At 35.7% G+C, this 20087-nt stretch overlaps 2 protein-coding genes and 1 non-coding gene across 4 annotated transcripts; all 3 read right to left on the bottom strand.

Annotated features, from left to right (window-relative positions):
- Window positions 1–13758: 13758 nt before the first annotated feature.
- On the bottom strand, window positions 13759–13829 carry TRNAG-GCC (transfer RNA glycine (anticodon GCC)). The gene has a single exon. It is a non-coding gene; the product is annotated as a tRNA-Gly (tRNA).
- A 174-nt stretch (window positions 13830–14003) lies between these two features.
- Window positions 14004–16201, bottom strand: LOC112749498 (uncharacterized). The gene has a single exon (XM_025797760.3). It carries the CDS (start codon window positions 15439–15441, stop codon window positions 14155–14157), a length of 1287 nt encoding a protein of 428 aa, XP_025653545.1. The 5' UTR covers window positions 15442–16201; the 3' UTR covers window positions 14004–14154.
- A 431-nt stretch (window positions 16202–16632) lies between these two features.
- Window positions 16633–18640, bottom strand: LOC112749497 (agamous-like MADS-box protein TM6). Of its 2 annotated transcripts, none has more exons than XM_025797758.3 (7): window positions 18113–18640; window positions 17955–18024; window positions 17816–17877; window positions 17596–17704; window positions 17294–17335; window positions 17145–17189; window positions 16633–17014 (listed from the first exon to the last, which is right to left on the bottom strand). In XM_025797758.3, the coding sequence occupies exons 1-7, from the start codon at window positions 18298–18300 to the stop codon at window positions 16823–16825; spliced, it is 708 nt and encodes a 235-aa protein (XP_025653543.1). In that variant the 5' UTR covers window positions 18301–18640; the 3' UTR covers window positions 16633–16822. The 2 variants fall into 2 exon arrangements, with proteins under 2 accessions (XP_025653543.1, XP_025653544.1); XM_025797759.3 differs by having other exon boundaries at window positions 16633–17011.
- Between the last annotated feature and the right edge of the window lie 1447 nt (window positions 18641–20087).

Raw genomic sequence — 20087 nt, 5'->3', positions numbered from 1 at the left:
ACCAGAATTTTTTTGAATATTTTTGCCTTTCGAGAATGAGGTTTTGTTGTAAAAAGTTGGTTTCTTGAAAGCAGCCTCATTTTTCGAAATATAACCCAAACCTAGCGGTTTGAACTCGGTTCAGTTTTTGGTGAAGGGTCAGTTTCACTTGTGTATACTTCATCAAATTTTTCTTCAATTGTTGGAGTATTTTCAATACCAGCTTTGTTTGGTATGGTTTTGGTATTTGATGAAGAAGCCACAAACTTTATAGAGGAAATATTAGAAAATGCATCTTCCTTTGCTATGTAGCCTAAACCAGATTTTTCAAACAATGGTCTTTGACTTGCAAGTAATTTGTCCAAGTTACTAGAACCTTGAGCAAATTTTGCTAAATTACCATTCAACCTTTTAATCATATCATTTAATCTTTTATTTTCAGCAATTAACTCATGTGAAGGATCCACAATGTGCTTTCCTTTTAATTTTTCAAGTTCAGATTTTAGAAATCTGTTTTCTTCAATGATGTCTAAAGCACATTCAGTTTCCTTCACTTTTTCTTTTAAAAAATCATTTTCAGCTCTTAACACATCTCTTTCAGATCTGCATTTATTGTATTTATCAAGCAGTTTTGATGTGTTTAAAGTGAGATCATCAATAATAACATGCAAATCCTCAATGGTCAAATCATAATAGTTTACCTCATCAAGATTGTTATTTCCAGCCATGAAGCAGTCTTTGTCATCTCCTTCAGATTCTTCTTCTTCATTTGAGTCATTCTCAAGATCCTCCCAAGCTGCCATGAGTACTCTCTTCCTTTCCCTCTTGCCTTTGTCCTCCTTTTTGAGCTTTGGATAGTTTGATTTGAAGTGTCCAGCCTCCTTGCAATGATGGCATGTCACCTTGCTCAAGTCCATCTTTTGCTCCTTTGAACTTGAACCCTTGTATTTGCCCTTGCTTTTCATCATCCTTCTAAATCTCCTAGCAAAAACAAAAGTTTGTCATCTGAAATACCATCACCAGACTCACTCTCTTTTGGTTCTATTTGTGACTTGAGGGCTATTCCCTTTTTCTTTGAGTCTGTGTTTGTGTGTGTGGCTTCATAGGCAAGGAGTTTTCCTCTCAGCTCATCATAGGTTATGGGACTTATGTTGTTACTCTCGGTTAGGACAGTGGCAGTGTTTTCCCACTCTTTTGTGAGGCTTCTAAGGAGTTTTCTCACCAAGGTTTGTTCTGCATAGTTTGTACCCATAGCATCAAGGTTGTTGATTATGATTGAGAATATCTCAAATGCTTCATCAATGCTTTCTCCATCCTTCATGCTAAACATCTCATACTCTTTTCGCAGCAAATCAATCCTCGTTTCTTTGACTTGTTTAGTGCCTTCGTGTGTAACCTGAAGTTTTTCCCAGATTTCTTTAGCTGTCTTGCATCTAGACACCTTCCGGTACTCTTCAAAGCTGATAGTACAGTGAAGAAGGTTGATTGCTTTAGCATTCAGCTCTATCTTCTTCTTGTCATCTTCATTCCATTCAGCTTCTTCTTTCGGAGTCACCACTCCATCAGCACTTGTTTTTGTTGGGATCTTGGGACCACTCACAACGATCTTCCATAAGTTGTAGTCAATGGATTGGATGAAGATCCTTATCCTTTCTTTCCAGTAGGAATAGTTCTTTCCGTTAAAGAAAAGTGGCCGGTTGTTTGACTGGCCTTCAGTGAGGGTGTAGGCAATTATGGTTGTGCCCAGATTGTTCGCCATTGGATCTTTGCTCCAAGCGGTTAAGCTTGATTCTTGAGACCTTAGCTCTGATACCAATTGAAGGTTGTGGTAGGCTTAGAGAAAGGGGGTTGAATCTATGCCTTCCTTTTGGTTGCTGTTGTTACCCTTTTAAAACAGATTTGCAATTCTGATTCTGTTTAAACTTAGCAGCAGTAATTTATGAGACAATTTATTTTTGTCTCATGAATATCAGAAAATAGAACACAGCAGAGAAGAGAAAAGCTAACACCAGCATGTATCCTGGTTCGGTTGCCTTGTGCTATGCAACCTATATCCAGTCTCCTCCACAACTATGGAAGAATTTCACTATAGTTAACAGTATTACATACACCAATAACTCAGGATTGACCCAATCCTTTCACACTCAAGTTCTAACCTAACTTGACATTGGCTATGCTAATACCTAACTATTCACTCTTAGTGATAACCCAACTAAGAAAGGGATACCTCACAGGTATAAGATACAAGACATAAACACACCTAAAGAAATCTGAAAATAACTCTAGGCTTTTCTCTCAAGTGTTTCACTCAGCCTTTTTCCACTCATGGTTTTTACTTGAGTTTTCTCACAATGCCTTTTCTCACTAGAAATTACAGAATGATAAACATTGAAAAGTACATTATAATCAGTAAAAACATGAAGGAGATTGACTTCATCAACAGCCTCTGTGTTATGCGAAAAACCAGATTAGCAAGCCTCTGATTTAGTTCTTCATACTGGCGGAATGCACCTTTGATTAGGTTACACTGTCCAGTTAGTTGAACTTCTTCAAAGAGCTCTCTCAGAATAATAACCTCTATTCACTGGTTTTCTCTCCTTGCCTTCTGAATGAACAGCAAGCTTCTTTTATCTCCTTGCATGTTGCTTGGTTCTTCTTCCAAGGTCAACACCTTGAGTCTTGAGCTTCACCAACCCACAAGCTTACTTTTTCTTCTCAAGCATCAAAGTAGAACCTTTGCTTCTGACTTTTCCAACTTGACCGAAAGCCATGTAGGAGTAACCGAGATTGTCTTCCAATGGTCAACCAAATCTGAACCATAGAGATGCAACTTGGTCCCCAAGTATCTCTTGTGACCGTGGATTTGTAGCAGTGAAGAACAGAGATCAACTTTCCCTTGAATGCTATTTTCGGATAGTGCAGAGAGTTGGGAAGAAGGGATGAAGATTTGATGCATGCAAGATGAGATGGATTACCTTTAACCTAAGCTTGATTTGGATTAGATTTTCTGCTTTAGCTTCTGTGCTTCAAGCTTAGATTTTCTCTTTCTTGCTTCTTTGGTTACTGGCTTATGGAGGAAGCTTTTCTTCTCTTTCTTACTTTTCTGAAGTCTTGATGTGACTTGATTAGAGAAGAGAAGAACGTTGCTTTGGTTGGAGCAAGATGGTGGGAAATTGAAAAATAATTGAGCTTGGATCGGGTTCTTCTCTCTTTAGCCCGTGGTGCCTTGCTATGCTTCTTTGATGAATTTGTTTGAGATGAGTGACTTGGGCTTATCTTTATTCACTCTTATCAATCAGCCCATTAGCCTTGTTTTGTTATTCATTCAAATTGGGCTGCCTAAATTGAATTATGGCCTGCAACACAACATAAATAATTAGCAATGTATACTTATTAATTAAGCAACTCTAATTATTTATTTTGCCAAAAATAATGTTTGTCATCACTAATTAATTTAGTTAATTTCTTAACTCAACAGTTTCATATAGACTTTCTTTTTCAAGTCCCCATTAAGAAATGCATTCTTCACATCCATCTGACTGAGAGACCATTTTTTAACTGCAGCAATGGCAAGGAGAGCTCTAACAGATGTAAGGCGAGCGACAGGAGCAAAAGTCTCTTCATAATCAATACCATACTCTTGCGTGTAACCTTGAGCAACCAAGTGTGCCTTATAACGGTCAATAGAGCCATCAGAGCGAGTCTTGATCTTGTATACCCATCTATTGCCCACAACTTCCTGATCAGAAGGAGGATCAACCAAATCCCAAGTGTGTGCTTTTTCAAGTGCCTGTATTTCTTCCTGCATTGCTTTTTGCCAATTTGGATTTGTGGAGGCTTCTTTGAATGACTTAGGTTCATGGTGATGAAGAATAGTGGAAAAGCAATGATAATCAAGAAGATGAGGAGGTGGATTCCTTACCCGAGAAGAACGAGTGGGAGGAGGAGGGAGGACAGTAGGAGCGGGATCGCCGTCCGGACTGGAATCATTGGGAGATGGAGAAGGCGGAGGAGGAGCAGGAGCCTCAAGGGGTGGACTTGGGGTAGACCCTGTAGTATCATCACTAGGAAAGAAATCAACATTGGGGTTAGTAAAACATGGTGACAGAGTGGAAGGAATAGACTCAAAAGAGGAAAAACTAGAGAACATGTGATGCTCCCAGAAGACAACATGACGAGATATACGAATACGGCGAGAGATAGGATCCCAACAACGATAACCCTTATGTTCAGAAGCATAACCAAGGAAACAACACATGCGAGCCCGAGGTTCAAGCTTATTGTGTTCATGAGGCTGAAGAAGGACAAAGCAGACACAACCAAAAACACGGAGGAAACTACAATCGGGAGAAGTATGATAAAGACGCTCAAAGGGAGTAATGTTACCAAGAACAGAAGAAGGGAGTCTATTGATAGCATGAACAGCAGCGAGAACATCTTCACCCCAAGCACGCTCAGGACAGGAAGAGGAAATAAGCATCGCACGGATAGAGTCAAGAATATGACGGTGTTTACGCTCAGCTCTGCCATTTTGTTGAGAGGTACCAGGACAAGAAAACTCGGACAAAGTACCCTGTTCAGCGAGAAAATTTAAAATTTTGGAGTCACGATATTCCATAGCATTATCACGTCTGAAAATTTTAATGACCTTTGAAAACTGAGTTCGAACCATAGTGGCAAAGTTAATGTAAATTTGAGGCAACTCACAACGATTAGTCATCAAATAAACCCAAGTAAAACGTGAATAATCATCAACAAAGACGACAAAATATCGAGCCCCTCCCATAGAAGCGGTGGGAGCGGGGCCCCAAACATTAGAATGAATAAGATCAAAAGGAGAGCATGCAATAGAGGAATTATTATTAAAGGATAAGGCATGTTGTTTTGCAGTGCGACAAGAAATGCAATCTAAAGACTCATTTTGAACTTGACCTAAAACACCCGTAGATATAAGAGGACGCAATTTTCCTAAGGAGCTATGGGCAAGACGACGGTGCCACAAGTGAATAGTAGATGGAGAGGAAGTAGCATAAAGATTTGTAGAGGGAACATGAAGGTTCTCGAGCTCAAATAAACGTCCGACCTTACAACCAGTCCCGATGATCTTTCTCGTCCGACGATCCTGCACATGACAACCAGAAATAGAAAAAATGACATCAAAACTGAGTTCAACAAGCTGAACGACAGAGATAAGATTAAAGTTCAATTTTGGAATAAAGTAAGCATCAGAAAGATGAATATTAGACTGTGAAATAATCCCGTGACGTGTTGCATGCAAGAGGGAACCATTAGCAGTGTTGACAGAAGGTGCATTTGTAGTGGGAGACAAAGATAAAAAAAGATGACGCAGAGGAGACATATGATTGAAACAACCAGAGTCAAAATACCATTTAGAATTACCTGGAGGGATGGAAAGAGTAGCGGGGGTATTACCAGAAAAAGAGAGAAGTTGCTTAAGAAGGGTTTCAATATCTGATGGAGAGACAGAAGGTGTGTTGAGAGATGTGGAAGAGGTGGACTCAGTAGCAGTAGCAGCAGTAGAGGCAGGCACATGCGAAGAGTGGTTGGGACGAGGTTGATACTTGTTCTGATCAGAACGTGGTGGTCGAGTAGGACAGGTAGCAATCAAGTGACCCGAGAGCTTACAATAATGGCAGAACGGTTTCGGGCAGTTGGAGCCAATGTGGCCTTTTTGTTTGCACTTACGACATTCAATGGAAGGACAGTCAGAGAAGGAATGCCCAGGCCGGTTACAGTTGCGACAGATTTTGCCCTTTCTGTCGGTGACAGCAAAGATAGTTTCACTTTTAGAACGAAGCAATCCCAATCGCGTTTCTTCAGACTTGAGACGAGGAAGAGCATTTTCAAGACTAGGCAAGGGATTCTGATGAAGAAGAGAAGTCTTGACCGGCTCATAGTCATCAGTAAGTGCCATCAGAAATTGGATGAGACGTGTCCGGTTCCGATAATCCTCATATGCCTTAGCATCAGTAGGATCTTTAAGAACAGGCTCACAAGAGGTCAACTGATCCCAAATAATCTCCATCTGAGCAAGAAAATCAAAAACTGCTTGGCCACGTTCTTGCTTAAGGCTATGAAGTTCCTTAAGTAGTTGGTACTGATGAGAGAGATCAGAAATAGTGTAACGTTTCGCCAAATGATCCCATACCTCTTTAGCAGTTTCAAAACGCCCAAACTGTAAATGAATGCCAGGAGTAGAAGTGTTGCGGAACCAAGTGATAATCTGATATTTTTACTATCCCAATCTTTCAATTTCTCTGTATAGTCCTTCTCCTTCTCAACATCCTCCTTGGATTTGGAGGCACCATCTTTGGATTTGTCAGTCACTGGTGGCTTAACAGGACAGGCAATATCACCAGTCACATATCGCCATAATTTTCGCCCTTTAAGAAATCCTCGCATAGCTTCAACCCAATGTGCATAGTTGGAGCCATTAAGGATAACAGGGATAGGCTGAAAGACATCTGGTTTTTCCATAGTAAAAGAAGAAATATCAAAGGGAAGAAGAAAAACTGCAAATTCGGAGCAGAAAACGAGAAAACAGAGCGCGAAATCGAAAAGAGCTCACCAAAAAACCTTAGGAAGGGTCCCACTTGTCTGACACGTCAGCGCCACGTCAGCAGGGTCTTCAGTGCCACGTCAGCGATGTTACGACACGTGGCAGCACCTGAGAGGCAGAAGGAGACACGCTGGCGACGAGATGGCACGCGCGTCAACCGTCGGGTCGGGTCGGGCGCGCGGGTTGAGCTTGGGCGGGAGAGCAGCGGCGTGACACGTGGCAGAAGCGAAGCCATGGATCTGAAGCGCTGATCTAACGGCGCTGGATGCGTCTGGAAGGAGAACGGATGAACGCGGACAGGCAACTTTGGGCGGCGCGTGGTGGCGCGTCCGGCGTTTTCCGGCATTTTCCGGCGATGATTCTGGTGGCGTTGGAAAGCTTGCAACGAGGAGAAGGCGAGGGTGGTGGCGGTGACGAACCAAAGCGTCGGGAAGGACTCGAAAAGTGAGCACAAAGTATTGATCGGAAACAAACGGACAGCGACCTTCAGACGGAGCGTGGCGGCACATGCGGCGGTCTCCGACGACGAGGCTGGACTCGTTGAACGTGCAACGACGAGATGAAGGCGGTGGTCAAGGCGATGACGAACCAAAGCGTCGGAAAAGAAACGAAAAGAGAGACCAAAGAACACTACCGGAAGAGGAAAAACAAAGGACTATAAACGAATTTTCATTGAAAAAAAAAGGAACCTAGGTTCTGATACCATGTTAGAAACAAGAGGCTGAAAGAGTGATCTGAAAAGTGTATTATTGAGTGTGATGAAAGGTACAATATACAAGGGATATTTATAGGTGCTAAATGAATCAAAATAATAAAGACATATAATCCTACAATTAATGTATAGATATACTATATAAATATAAACGATACTAATTGATCTAAATTGATTCTAATGATTCTCTAACAGTACATTTTGAGTAGGTTTCTAAATCTTTGCTTATAATCTAGTTATATTTTTGGTGAATTGATAAATGGTCTATGTGTGCATGCCTTTAATTTTTATTAGGCTATTTAATATGTCATAATTTTAGTCATGTGTTTATTATACTAGATATATATTCATGTAGGTATTTTGTTGCAATTTGTTTATGTAAACCATTAATGAATCATACATCTTAACTATATTTTAATTTTCAAGAGTTTCAATGTATTATAGAGTGGAATGTTAAATTTTTCAATGTGTTATATAGTGGAATATTAGAATTTTCATTTATGCCATCTTTTTTTTTCTTATGTTAAATATTTAAATTCGTTGTATTACACGGTTGGATGTTGATGGTACCACTAGGTTGGAGGCGGTGCTGTAAATGAAGTAGAACTTATTGGTAGTTCTTCACATAAATACATCCCCAAAGAGTTCTTTGAGATGATTCTCAACTTTTATCCATTAGGTAGTAGTTTGTATATGCATATTAGATTTGTTATATCATCCATTTTCTTTATCGTATCAACTAATTTTATTTGGATATAAACTAATGTACTTATTTATTATGTTTTTATTGTGTAGTATATTCTTGCTTTATGCAAGGATCTCAAACCTTTTAGTGTTGAAACCATATAGACTATAATTGATCCTGACTCTTTCATTAATAGAAGATTCTACTTTAAGTTTTTTAATAGTTCTAATAGGCAAATTGAGTTTAAATTTAATTTTGGATGGATGAATTTTACTTCTGTTTACAAGTTGCAAGTTGAAAATTATATATTTAAGGTTGTATCAACATATTCATTTCAGATTAAGATACTTAAAGATGTTGGATTATAAATGTATTTAATCATGTAATTTTTTTACAAGTGAACTTTAATTTTTTTTTTTTTTACATATAATCAATATATCATATGACAGACTCAATTTTATATTTAGTTATAAATCTTATATTAGTATAACTATATTTAAATGTGTATTATAAGTTTACATATCTCTGTATATTTTTGGCTTATATTTTGATATGGAATTTTTTACGCTGCACAACATATAAGCAAATTAACATGAGAAAGTATTTTTTGTTATGTAATATGGTATGAAAATTTTTTTAACACTAATAATTAATGTGTAAAAAATGACAATTTTTTATTTATGAAAAAATATTTGTGTATTTTAATTTAATTCGATTAATGATACATATTATATTAGAACTCCGTTAAAGAGATAATGAAGAATCTTGATTATATAATGTGTACAATGGCTTTTAAATTTGACCCAATACAAGAAAAAAAAAGAAACTCAAACAGTTATTTCAAAAAATTAACCATCCTAACTCTAATTTACCAATAGAATTTATTCAAACACCCTCTCCCCAACGTCTGATATCCCATTCTTATCAATCATCCCACCTCTTCGGCTTTAGAAGCTTCTTCACTGGCCATCAAACAACCATCTACGTAGTTATTAAAATAATCATCTTGACTACCTAGTGAAATGACCATCTAATATTTGTTAATTGTATATACTTAAACTGAATTAAACAAAATAACCATCTAATTAAAAATTAAAATAACCATCTATATACCTAATAAATTAAACATCCAAATAGAATAAAAAAACTATTTTTAAAATTTACGTAATTATTATAAAGTCTTATTTATTTTAAATTTTAAATTAGTAATTATTATAAATTAATTATTTATTTATCAATTGATGTTAATTTTAATTTTATCTTTATTATACATATTATACACTAAATTTATTGAGTTTTCGTACTTTTTCATTATATTATGCATGTATAATGTAATTTTTAATTTTTATGATTAGCTCAGGTTCATTCACTAGTACTAATAATAAGAACCAATAGATAAAAGTATGTGTTGCTGAATCATCGTTCATGAATGGGAACATGGAAGGAAGTAAATACAAAAAAAAAAATAGTTGGAGGGATCGCTCCCATTAATCCAAATTAATCGGTCTGCACTCTGCAGATAAATTGTGAGCCGCCCCAGGTCGTTTTATATGCTTACGTGTGTTACTATGATAGGCTATGTTGTTGCCAAGTGACGTTGTCCCACCAATCCCCTTGCAGCCCAGCTATAACATCAAAATATGTATATTCACTATTCAGCAACTTCGTCATGTTACGGGTACCTATTTTTATTTTTTATAGTTTTAATAGAAATCTTCTTTTATGTTAAGAATATTCCTTTTTTTCCCCTAACAAACAACTTACTTTTATATTTTTAACAAGATCACCGTTATAAATAAGAGAGCCATTTAAATAAAGACGTCTAAAATAATTTTTTTAAAAGATATTTTTAATAATTAAAATTTAATACACATAATTAATTAAACTGTGTTATTTTTGTCAAAATTAGACCAGATAAATTAATTTAACCAAAAAAATAGTAAATTAAATCTTGAAATAATTTAAATTAATATTATTTTTTATAAAAAATAACTACAATATCTTTATTATAGAAAATAATTAAAATACTCCTATTATATATATTAATTTTGAACATCCTAAATTCTAACCATTTACTTCTCTACCGTCATAGAATTAGGATTTAGAGCTTTCAAAATTAATACATACACTTTTGAAAGCTCTAAATCATAATTCTATAGCAGCAGAGAAGTATATATATATATATATATATATATATAAGGGTATTATAGTTATTTTCTATAAAAATAATATTAATTTAGGCCGATTCAAAATTTGATTTATTATTTTTTCGGTTAAATTAATTTGTCTGACCTAGTTTAGACAAAAATAACACGATTTAATGAGTTATATATGTTAAATTTTAATTACTAAAAAACTTCTTTAAAAAAAGTACGTTTTACACGTCTTTATCTAAGTGGCTACCTATAAATAAAGCCTCTAAAACAAATGGTTGATGTTTACTATAGTGTTGGATTCATAAATGGAGATGGTGAATTTCGATTATATAGATATGGTAGTAGATGAATTAGGAAGAATAACAGGGTTGGTTCTTGCATGTAAATAACCAATCCCGCAGAGTATTGAAGTGAGGGGAAAAACTCAAGTACATGAATATATATATAGTTAGAGTTGTTTTCAGTAAAGATGCATATTCAACAATTGAATATGATTTTTTTTTTCTCGAAAACTCATGTGTAGTCGTTTTCATGTAAAGTTAATAATTAAAAATCGTTAAATGATGTAACAAATTTAACTAAATTATCATTTCACGATTTTTGACTATCAATTTCACATAAAAACGACTAGACGTGAGTTATTATTATTATTTTTATATTGCAATTGAATTGTTTCTTAAAGATAACCATTCATGATACACATGCTAGTTGTTGAAACTTTTACATCCTTCACATGAAAATAACTCTAGTAATCTTCGTGTGAGTAAGGTTTAGGTTTTGAATAAGTTGGAGGTGGTACCATTGTCTGGCTTAGCTTGTTCATTATTGCTGATACCATATATATAGAACTACGTACTAGTACAGTAGTACTGGATTCATTTCGGTTTACGCATGCATGATAAGTGAGAGTGAGTGAACCATTTGATGAGTTGGGGATCAACGTAACTAACCATATCATGCATGCATTGTTATTGTCTAGATCTTCATTAATGCACATGGAACAAATCAATCTGCCCCGCCGTAATTCAATAATCAAACTTAACATATATCTTACAGTGCAAATTACACCTGGTTTCAACCTAATTAGCTACCATCCTCTCTGTGTATTAATTATTAATAATTACAAATTAAATGATCATGACTTAGTTGCTCATCATTACCTTATTCTGCAGGAAACCGGGAACTCCATAATTTTATGTGATGTAATTCTTTAATTTCATGGCCACATCTGGTCAACTAATTATTAAGTTACGTGTTTATCCTTATCCACTAAATTTCTCATCATGATCGTTCGCATGTATAACTAAGAACATATATGAAAAAGTACAGGTAAACCAATTGTGTATGCAGTAAATTTGAACTACTTTTTTTTAATTTTAAAAAATACGCTTTTAGTAGTTGTGTTGTGCACATTTGTCTTCTTCTTCTTTTTCTTCTTCACCCAATTCGCGCGTGACGCCTATCACTAGGGCACCATCCGCCACAACTTCACTTCTTTTTCTAAGTTTTGGATAATTTTTTTAGTTAGTTTTTGAAGTTTCTTTTTTCTAAATTTCGAATGTATTTTTTTATATTTTAGATGTGTCTTTTTCGTATATTTTAAATGATTCTTCTTTTTGTGTTTTAGATGATTTTTTAAAAAAATATTATATTTTTTATTTTCGAATTTTTTCATTATTTTTAGATGTGTCATTTTCTTAAGTTCTAAATTTTTAAAAATGATTTTAGATATTCGTTTTACAATGATTTTGGATATTATTTTTATTTAATTTTAGATTTTTTTATATTTTAATTTTTTTTATTTAATTTTAAATATTTTTTATGATAATTTAAATTTATATTTCTTTTAAAAAAAATCAACAGAAAAAAGGCCAAATTTTATTTACTTTTTCTTAATAGGCTTCCTTATTTTATTAGTTGGATGGAGTTTGAATACACCTCTAATTGGTTAATTTGCAAAGTTGAACATATAATGAACATGTATATATATTTCATTTTTAATACTATTGCTTCTTTTATACCCTTCTTTTTTTTTGTCGTGACTTTTTTACTCTTACGACATTATTCCATATTTTATTATTGAGTAATGTTACATGTATACTAAAATTAGCTACTAAATTCAGTTACTAGTATAAAATATATGTTAAAATATAAATACACATTGAAAATAAATTAAATCACATATATATTTATATACAAATATATTGATAGATGATTTTAGTGGCTGATTTTAGTGTAAAAATAATATTTTTATTTATTATTGGCCACAGATTAAGCAAGCTACCATCAATGCGTCTTTTGTACAAGACAACAATCTTGCTTCGCGTAATTGGTACCCGGCACAAACTTTCCCGCACCATTAATTTTATGTGTTTCTTTTTATTTTTCATTTCTCTCTCACTTGGACTAATAATTGATATATAATACACAAACTATTATTTATTATTGTTTATGAAGCATGTAGTAATTAAAGGATGTCAAATTGATAGGATTGAAAGTTATCAGCTAACAAACTATACTATATTATATGCTGTATGACGGTGTTTCGAATTGTTTGCATTCTTTTTTACAGATTTTGTGGTTCCATGCAATTCTGAAGCAGTGACGAAAAAGAACAAATTAAAGGTCTATTATTCAATCACCAACATGTGTGTAAGCGTAATGTGATGCATCATCATGCCCGCCACTCACCTCCATTCAAATCTTAAACAAGACCCCAAATTTTTTTTTTTTGGGTGATCTTAATTAGGAATGGAAGTACAAAAATTTCTTACTAAGACAAAATTCATCTCTTTATCAAAGAGGTTGGGTGTTGGTAACAAAATCTAATCCACAAGGTTTTCGATATTTTTTGAATCGTTGTTTATGAAGTGAATAAGAAAATGATATATCATATATATGACTTCTAATTACCGGAATGAGCAATACTCTTAATACAAGGGACTTTTCACTTTACTGCATAATTAGCTGATAGTATAGCTTAGCTACCTACCTAGCTAGCAATAATGATTATTAATTATACCTGAAATTTGAATCATAACAAGATCACCGAGATGGGGAATGTTTAATTTTATTGTTTGGATGATGGTATCAACATGTTATATTCTATATGATATCAACATGGATTGGTCCCCCACCACGCGTTTAATTACGCAAACTAATAATTAATTGGGTTGTCACCAAATAATAGCAAAGAAAGCATACTAACACACATAGTTATAAGTTATAAGTTGCATCTATCTGAATGCGCAAGACCCAACAGAGCATGCAAAATGGTCCATACATGATAATAAAGCAGAAAAGAATGGAGTAACCAAAAGAGTCCATATCCATGTTTGTGTGTGACACGCACTCAACCAATTCCGTAGTGCTAACCACCTAACCTTATCCCTGCACTGCATTATATACAAGACAAGCTAAGCTATACTTAGCTTCTTTTTCTCTGTCAAAGGCTAATTAAACAGAAGCTAAGTGTGCTTTCATCTTATAGAAAAAGAATGGTTAATCAGTGTTTATATACATGTGCCATTGACAACTGCACAGAGTTGCAAAATAGTGAAAGTAATGAAGCAACATTAACGAATATGATTTAAGCCAAGGTCGTGAATTTCTAATGCAGCCTTACAATCAAGTGATGTAAAAAAATTGCACCAGCCGGGAATCGAACCCGGGTCTGTACCGTGGCAGGGTACTATTCTACCACTAGACCACTGGTGCTTTTTGAGATTAGCTATCGAGCCATATTTACTTGTATAAAATATTGTGAAACCACCCCAACATTCTGGCACTTATTTAATTTTAAAGCAAATTTATGTGAATTGATTAGTTGCATATATTTGAAGGCACGCAATCAAGTATGGTTTATGTAGTTGGTACTAGAAGGTGTTGGTATGCATAGTAAACGTGACTAGTGCATTGTGGAGTGATCATCATAATTGTTATTAGTGATCAACATTGAACATACAACAGTAGAGTACTTGAACAAGAGAATTTATAATTAAATAAAAAAAATGAATTAATAGAAGTGATGGATGATGTGTTATTACTTATGACACAGTGGCGGGGGCTTCTGGGCAGCACCTTGGCAGAAAAAGAAGGTGCGAGGGCACCTATAGAAGCAGTTATTAGCAAGGGTGACATTTGCAGAATCGGGTTTAAGACGCAACAGAGGGTGAGGTATCCCTCCGTACAAGTAGTTCCCACCCAACAGAAGCCTCCCAAAACTTGATTCTCCATTTCGCGGGGACACCACCTTCATCGCATACTCCCTTGGTATCTTGCCACTCAACATGTTGTTCTCCAGCGACAATGCCGAAAGCTGAGCCATCCACGCCATGAACCATGGCAAACTACCCCTAAGCTTGTTGTTGCTTATGTCTACCGCGATCAATCCGCTCTTCTCAAATCCTGCGGAGTTTTCTTCCACCGAAGAAAACTCGTTAAAAGACAGCGTTAATTGCTGCAGCGATGGTAGCTCGAAAAGAGCAAAAGGAACTGCCCCACTCAGCTTGTTCCAACTCAAATCCAAAACCTGCAAGTCCTTCAGGTTTTTCAACACTTCTGGCTTTAATACTCCGCTCAACTTGTTGTTCCTCATCGAAATCTGAACCAGGGAAGCCGGCAGCCAGATTGGCAATTCTCCGATCAGGGAATTGTCGCTGGCGTCCAGGTAGTTAAGGTTGTTCAGGGGACCCAAGTATGGAGGAACCCAACCCTGGAGCTTGTTGGATTGAAGCTCCAGCCTCTTCAAGTTCTTGAGGCCGTTGAAGGTGGCGGGGATAGCTCCGGTGAGGTTGTTGTGATCGAGGCAGAGCTCCTCGAGAGTGGAGAGTGAGCCAATGGAGGAGGGTATGGCGCCGGAGAAGGAGTTAGCGGAGAGGGCGAGTCGGCGCAAGCGAGTCAAGTTGGATAGGGAGCCGGGAATATTGCCGTAGAAGAAGTTGTTGGAGAGATCGAGGGTTTGGAGGTAGGGAAGAAGATTCCAAGTTGGAGGCAGGGGACCGGAGTAACCGGCCTGGTCGAGAGCGAGTTCGGTGACTCGGCTCAAGCCGGAGTCGATGGAGTCGCACCTGAAGCCGCACGTGAATTTCTGAGTGAAGAGATTATCGCACGGGTCGAGAGTGAAGTCCCATGAACTTAAGCAGGAGCCGGGGTTCACAGAACTTGGGTGAATCCCATTCTTGAAATCCTTCAGAAACTCTGTGTCACTCCAATGAGTCTTTGATTCTGCTCCCAACAACAATAATAATAGGGAAATCACACGAAAACACCAACCCATTTCAGTGATAGGATTGGTGATGGTAATGACATGGAATAAATAGTGATGCATCTCTGCTAATTATTATATTTTTTGTTTGATGGCTAACGGTTGTGTTATCTATGCTTGATGCTAATTATGATAAAATAATATTAAGCGGTGATTTGTCAAATATTCGTAAGGTAGAAGAAACTAGAGACAAAGCTGGTTGGTTGAGATTAGAGAATCAAGTGCACACTGGCAGTGGTTGCAAACTGATTTAGCCGTCGGGTCCCAACAATGTTAATACACCTATTGTTAATAGCTATGTATCTTGAAAATTTGGCAAAGTCATGCTACCAAACAAACCCACTCACCAAACCGTTGCTACTACATGAATTGGCTGATGTGACCCGGAAAGTCCTACTATTGACACAACACAAGTCATATATCATTGCAAGTTACACAACTAAACCCCAAGTTATTTATTTTGTTAATATCCACTTGGCACTCATTTAGAGCCCGCACCTATCATTATCAAAATTATATTTAACGGTTTAATAATTAGAATCTGAACTACAAATTTCCAGATCTTAGTCAGGTCAATTGTTTAATGGACTGGTTACTCGCTGACCATGTAACTACAACTTATATATATGTTTTTGAGTAAGAGGAATCTCTTGTTTTAAGCCCATTTATAATCAAAGAGGTGACCCAGCTTGTACATTGAATAACTGGGCCAGCATTTCACTATGGAGAATTATTCACAGGAAACTATATGGGTTTTGCTCAAACTCCTTAGTATTCTCAAATAAGTGAATAACTCAAATCTCCAAGAACAACAACCAAAAAAAAAAAATCTCTCATCTATCTCCCAAAAATGACAAGATACTTGCAGATTTCTAGTGAAATTAAACTTCTTTTCCCCTTTCTGGTTTGGGTCTAGAGTAGACTGGATTTAGATTTGGTTAGAGAAACAATTCTGACAGCTACTCTACAAAGCTCACCGTCTAAGTGGTGGATGGATTTCAATAATTTCTCTTCCATTCTTTATCACCGTTACGTTGTGTTGGGACTACATGCACTTGTTGCCAATACTTAATTCTATGCACTTAAATCCAGATTGCCTTCAATTTGTTAACACAGCACGACGTACATGTACATGTCCCACTGGGACAGCAAATTAAATTCTCTTGTCTTTGATTTCAGACCTCTCTTTAGCCGTCGTAAATATTATCATAATATATGATGTTATTATCCCTAACAAGGAGCAAACTAAAGCAATTAATAATATAACATAATACATTAGAGGCACGCATATATAGCGTTTAATTACACATCACACTCTTGCAAAATACTATAGAGGGAGGTAGGTAGCAACCTTAGGTGGTGAATAGGTTCATTAATTGATACAATACAAAATCTTAAAGAGCAAGCAACAGTAATTAATTTACAGATGAGAGGTGGACATTAATTAAGCGAGGCGGAGATCATCGTTTTTGAAGGGTTCCGGTGGTGCATGGTGGTTATGAAGGTGGTGATTGAGATGAGTATGGTGGTGGCAGAATGCATAGAGGTTGGAGGCTCCATTGGCCAGTGCAACTGCTGATTCCTGCTCTCCTTCATCGTGTAATATAAATTGTGGATGGATCACACACTTTTCCTTCTTAGTCGTATTTGTATATTCATCCCATAGCAACAACATAAACAACAACAAACTTATTAAATCATTAATTCATTTCTTTCCATCCTCTATATATCATTTTTAATCAAAACAAATAAACCAAACTTCTTACAAGTTCAAGAAGGAGATTTCCGTTCATCTGCTCCAAGCTTCTCACCTGTATATTGTAAAATTTAATTAACACCAACAATAATCATTCATCAAAGAAATAACTAAAGCAACATTATTATTATTATGTGATTGACCACAATTACTGCTCACCTTTTTCCTACAGGTTTCAGTCCGAGTTCTGATCACATGGAACTGTGAAAAACAACCCAAGAATTTAAAATTATATGCCATATTAATCTAAATCCTACAGGATGAGAAATCTTTAGATATGAAACACGGATTATGCAGCTGAATCACCAATATATATAACTTATATATTGTTTTTTAAAAAATGAGATAAATCAAAATAGTGTATTGCTGTTTAATTTGCTTTTAAACTTGAATTTTGGGTTACTTGAAAAATGGGTTTTGGATCCGGCTATTATTAAAGAGAAGCACATGTAGTTGATCACCTTTCGTTCGCGTATTTTGGCAATGGCAGAAACCATATCCTCTTCAAGAGTACGCAGTTGCTGAAAGCTCATATCATCCATATCCAAGCTACCCTCCCCTATCCGATTCCTGTTCCAACAACCATCAACTTTCATTAACCGTACCATACCAATAAGTTCAAATAAAATACAAGACTAATAGAATAATGGTTTATTTAGAAAGATTTATATTGTATCTTACCTGATCTGTCTTCTGAGCTTATTATTAATATCTTTGAGTTTCTTCAAATTCTCAAGCATTTTCTGCACGGAAACTAAATCAGAAAACAAGAAAAAAAAAATAGGGTGTAAAAGTTGAGTGATGATTTGTTAAGTTGAACCTCATAGTGAGAATGCCAGAGATCGATATCTCCCAAAGTTTTCTGATACTGATCAATGATCTTCTTTGTGCTGGTTCCAGAAGTAGACAAGATAGAAATGAATATAAATAATTAATATAAAAGAGAGAGATTATGATGATGATGATGATGATGATTACCTAAGGCCAGGGCTGATGTACTCATGCATCTTGTTGTTCTTGGAGAACATGATGAGTGAGACCTTAGCATCACAGAGAACACTGAGTTCATGAGCTTTCTTGAAGATACCATTCCTTCTCTTTGAGTATGTAACTTGCCTGTTGGTTGGGTTCTCGATGAGCTTTATCTCAATCTTTCCACGACCCATCTGATCTCTCCCTCTCTTTCTTTTTTCCCTGCTTTCCTCCTTTATGGATCTTGTTCACTTATTATTATTCCCTCTTTTCCAAACACCTACCAATATTAATAGAAGGTGTGGTGTGTGAGAGAGAAAGAGAGTAGAGAGTAGTAACTCGCACACCACAAAGCAGCAGTGAACACCCTTTCTATATTCGGAAATCCATGCTGCCATTCATAAAGTAACCTTGGACTCTAACTCCTTATATCCCTCAACCTGTGTCAAAAGCAAACTCCCCTTCCCTTACTATTATTACTCCCAACTTCTAATAATTAATAATCCAACCACCTCTCCATATTATTATTGTTATTATAATTATAATATACTTATTGGTTAATTATGGGGCACAGCATCACGTATCTGATGTGTTAACTCAAGTGTGTGTACTTTTTGGTTCGGGGGACACACAGGTTTGTGTGGTCTAAATCAGAGTTGGGATATGGAGCATTAAAAACTATTCACTAACTAATGTTGGCAAGGTGAGTAGGTGACAATGTTAAGTTGAATCCACTGTATTTTGTAACCTTGTACTTAGCTAGCTAGCGTATAGTTTCGTGCATTCACTTCCCTCCCTTACTTACTTGCATTATATTATTGTTTGTCGTTATTATACTCAAACCATATGATTTACTCCAAAGCCCAAACATGTTATCACAACACACATCAACTCACTGTTTTATTCATGCAAATGGGACATGACCACTACTGAGCTACACTAATTAAGTGACTTCCCAACTTATCTTATGTATTTTTGGTTAATCAATTGGAAAAAGTTCATATCCACAAATCAAGGGCCTATGTATATATAGGCCAATTTCATTTCACTAATGCTAGCTAGAAATCAAAGAGATGACTGAAACATTGTTGTAGCAGCACAACATATATTGAAGCAAGATTTATGGAGCCACATAGATAGAAGATAATGAGTAAAATTAATTGACTGTTGATCTCTCCATCTATCGGCACTCAGCACCCAGCAGACACACATTGATGTTGAAAGCAAACAGCACATTCGTGCTGTTGCAATTACATGTATCTGTCAGCATCTTATTTGTATTTATTCATTTTGTATAGTAAAGTAGGTAGTAAACATCTCTTTGTTGATTATTAGATAAAATCTCACATCTATTTGTTAATAATAATATTGTAAGTGTAGGTAGCTTAGGTTAGAATTGAGAGGGTGATGATGATCAGCAGAATCGAGGCACGCCAATGGGTTGATGGAGAGAGTTCGAAGATATTAACGTTGTTGGATAGCAATGGACCCGTCCCATCTTTGTGGTCAGTGGTCACATGCCTGCCTTCTCATTATTCATTATTATGATCGCACTTCTCCACTCCTTCACGGCTGCTTCTTCTTCATCTCACAACTCATGAGCTCATCCATACATCCATACATAGGTATTAATCATTCATCCCTCAGTATATGTAATTCTAGTAGGTCGCTAGCTACTATGATCAGTGTTTTAAAGTAAGAAGATACTGCTTACAAAAAATACATATAAAAAAAATATACATTTAATTTTAATATTAATATTTGATGGTCATCTTAATCACTGTAAACAGAATTTATCGTTTATATATATAAAAATAAGATTAAGACACAAAATTATTAAAATATTAAAATTTTTAAAACATGAATCTTATAATAGATTATAAAATTGGTCTAATAAAATTAAAAATCATTCTATCTCAAATTATATTTCTTAAATTTTAATATTAGAATAACTATCTATACATTTAATAAATTGAACATC

Source organism: Arachis hypogaea, chromosome 15, assembly GCF_003086295.3.
Source record: "Arachis hypogaea cultivar Tifrunner chromosome 15, arahy.Tifrunner.gnm2.J5K5, whole genome shotgun sequence".
Lineage (NCBI taxonomy): Eukaryota > Viridiplantae > Streptophyta > Magnoliopsida > Fabales > Fabaceae > Arachis > Arachis hypogaea.
The sequence above is the reverse complement of the archived record's forward strand: the minus strand, read 5'-3'. Positions and strand labels throughout refer to the sequence as shown.